The sequence below is a fragment of the Sander vitreus genome, chromosome 5 (genome assembly GCF_031162955.1).
Source record: "Sander vitreus isolate 19-12246 chromosome 5, sanVit1, whole genome shotgun sequence".
NCBI lineage: Eukaryota > Metazoa > Chordata > Actinopteri > Perciformes > Percidae > Sander > Sander vitreus.
Window position 1 is genome coordinate 38,109,430 of NC_135859.1, and position 2,500 is coordinate 38,111,929.

General features: G+C 48.6%; 1 protein-coding gene across 1 annotated transcript in view; it reads left to right on the forward strand.

The window, feature by feature from the left end:
* The window catches only part of LOC144518802 (rap guanine nucleotide exchange factor 1-like), a 34,203-nt gene that overhangs the window by 22,535 nt on the left and 9,168 nt on the right, over positions 1-2,500 (forward strand). Inside the window, exons 12-14 of the mRNA XM_078251726.1 lie at positions 1-7; positions 426-504; positions 641-725. The exon at positions 1-7 is cut by the window's left edge and continues 90 nt beyond it. Of these exons, the coding sequence (XP_078107852.1) occupies positions 1-7; positions 426-504; positions 641-725 (171 nt within the window). The remainder of the gene's footprint in view (positions 8-425; positions 505-640; positions 726-2,500) is intronic.

The window sequence follows — 2,500 nt, forward strand, 5'->3', positions numbered from 1 at the left end:
ACCTCAGGTACGGTCCTGACACCTGACCTCTGACCCCTGACCTCTGATCCCTGACCTGTCGCTACCGTCCATAATGCAATACATGTGTCGACATCAACACACAGCATACTGCGCAGGCATCTGCCTCTATCTCTGCCACAAACACAAGCTCTGAACTGCCCGGGAGTTAGTGGAACAGCTGACTCTTTCTTCAGTCTCTCTTTCTCTTTTCTTTCTCTCTTTCTCTGGGGAATGAAGCTGCCTTCAAGTGCACTCGGAAACGCCCAGGTCTATAAATCATCTGACGGAAAACAGGAACTATAAAATATAAAGTCTACTTCTGCTACATTGGGGGGTTTAAGAACACAACAGGACGTCAAACAGATGGGCCATTTGGTCTGAGTTCTGACCTCGTCTGTCTGTCTGTCTGTCTGTCCGTCTCTCAGGAGGAGGACGGTCCAGATGTGAAAGCAGCGTCTCCTGACATCTTATTGGTCTATGCCACAGAGACTGACAGCCGACCAGGTAACTCCTCCTCTCCGTCCTGACTTTAGGAAACTTTCTGATTCCACAACAGAACTCAACTCTGCTAACTGTGTGTGTGTGTGTGTGTGTGTGTGTGTGTGTGTGTGTGTGTGTGTGTGTGTGTGTGTGTGTGTAGATCAGGTGGTGTACCGTGAAGCCTTCCTCTCCACCTACAGGAGCTTCATCAGCCCGAATGATGTCATCAGCAAACTTCAGCGCAGATATCCTCTCCGTCACTTTATGTTTGTTTTATCAGAGCGCTGAGTCACTGTATTATCAGAGCGCTGGGTCACTGTATTATCAGAGGGATGGGTCACTGTATTATCAGAGGGATGGGTCACTGTATTATCAGAGGGATGGGTCACTGTATTATCAGAGGGATGGGTCACTGCATTATCAGCGCTCTGAGTCACTGTATTATCAGAAGGCTGGGTCACTGTATTATCAGAGGGCTGGGTCACTGTATTATCAGAGGGCTGGGTCACTGTATTATCAGATCCCTGGGTCACTGTATTATCAGAAGGCTGGGTCACTGTATTATCAGAGCCCTGGGTCACTGTATTATCAGAAGGCTGGGTCACTGTATTATCAGAGCTCTGAGTCACTGTATTATCAGAGCCCTGAGTCACTGTATTATCAGAGGGCTGGGTCACTGTATTATCAGCTGAGTCACTGCATTAGCAGAGCGCTGGGTCACTGCATTATCAGAGCTCTGAGTCACTGCATTAGCAGAGGGATGGGTCACTGTATTATCAGAGGGATGGGTCACTGCATTATCAGCGCTCTGAGTCACTGTATTATCAGAGGGATGGGTCACTGTATTATCAGAGGGATGGGTCACTGTATTATCAGAGGGATGGGTCACTGTATTATCAGAGGGATGGGTCACTGCATTATCAGCGCTCTGAGTCACTGCATTAGCAGAGGGCTGGGTCATTGTATTATCAGAAGGCTGGGTCACTGTATTATCAGAGCCCTGGGTCACTGTATTATCAGAGCCCTGGGTCACTGCATTATCAGAGGGCTGGGTCACTGTATTATCAGAGCCCTGAGTCACTGTATTATCAGAGGGCTGGGTCACTGTATTATCAGAGCCCTGAGTCACTGTATTATCAGAGGGCTGGGTCACTGTATTATCAGAGCCCTGGGTCACTGTATTATCAGAGGGCTGGGTCACTGTATTATCAGAGGGATGGGTCACTGCATTATCAGAGCTCTGAGTCACTGCATTAGCAGAGGGATGGGTCACTGTATTATCAGAGGGATGGGTCACTGTATTATCAGAGGGATGGGTCACTGTATTATCAGAGGGATGGGTCACTGCATTATCAGAGCTCTGAGTCACTGCATTATCAGCTGAGTCACTGCATTAGCAGAGCGCTGGGTCACTGTATTATCAGAAGGCTGGGTCACTGTATTATCAGAGCCCTGAGTCACTGCATTATCAGAGCGCTGGGTCACTGCATTATCAGCGCTCTGAGTCACTGTATTATCAGAGGGATGGGTCACTGTATTATCAGAGGGATGGGTCACTGCATTATCAGAGCTCTGAGTCACTGCATTATCAGCTGAGTCACTGCATTAGCAGAGCGCTGGGTCACTGTATTATCAGAAGGCTGGGTCACTGTATTATCAGAGCTCTGAGTCACTGTATTATCAGAGCCCTGGGTCACTGTATTATCAGAGGGCTGGGTCACTGTATTATCAGCTGAGTCACTGCATTAGCAGAGCGCTGGGTCACTGTATTGTCAGAAGGCTGGGTCACTGTATTATCAGAGCCCTGAGTCACTGTATTATCAGAGGGCTGGGTCACTGTATTATCAGAGCCCTGGGTCACTGTATTATCAGAGGGCTGGGTCACTGTATTATCAGAGCGCTGGGTCACTGCATTATCAGAGCTCTGAGTCACTGCATTAGCAGAGGGCTGGGTCACTGTATTATCAGAGGGCTGGGTCACTGCATTATCAGCGCTCTGGGTCACTGTATTATCAGAGCC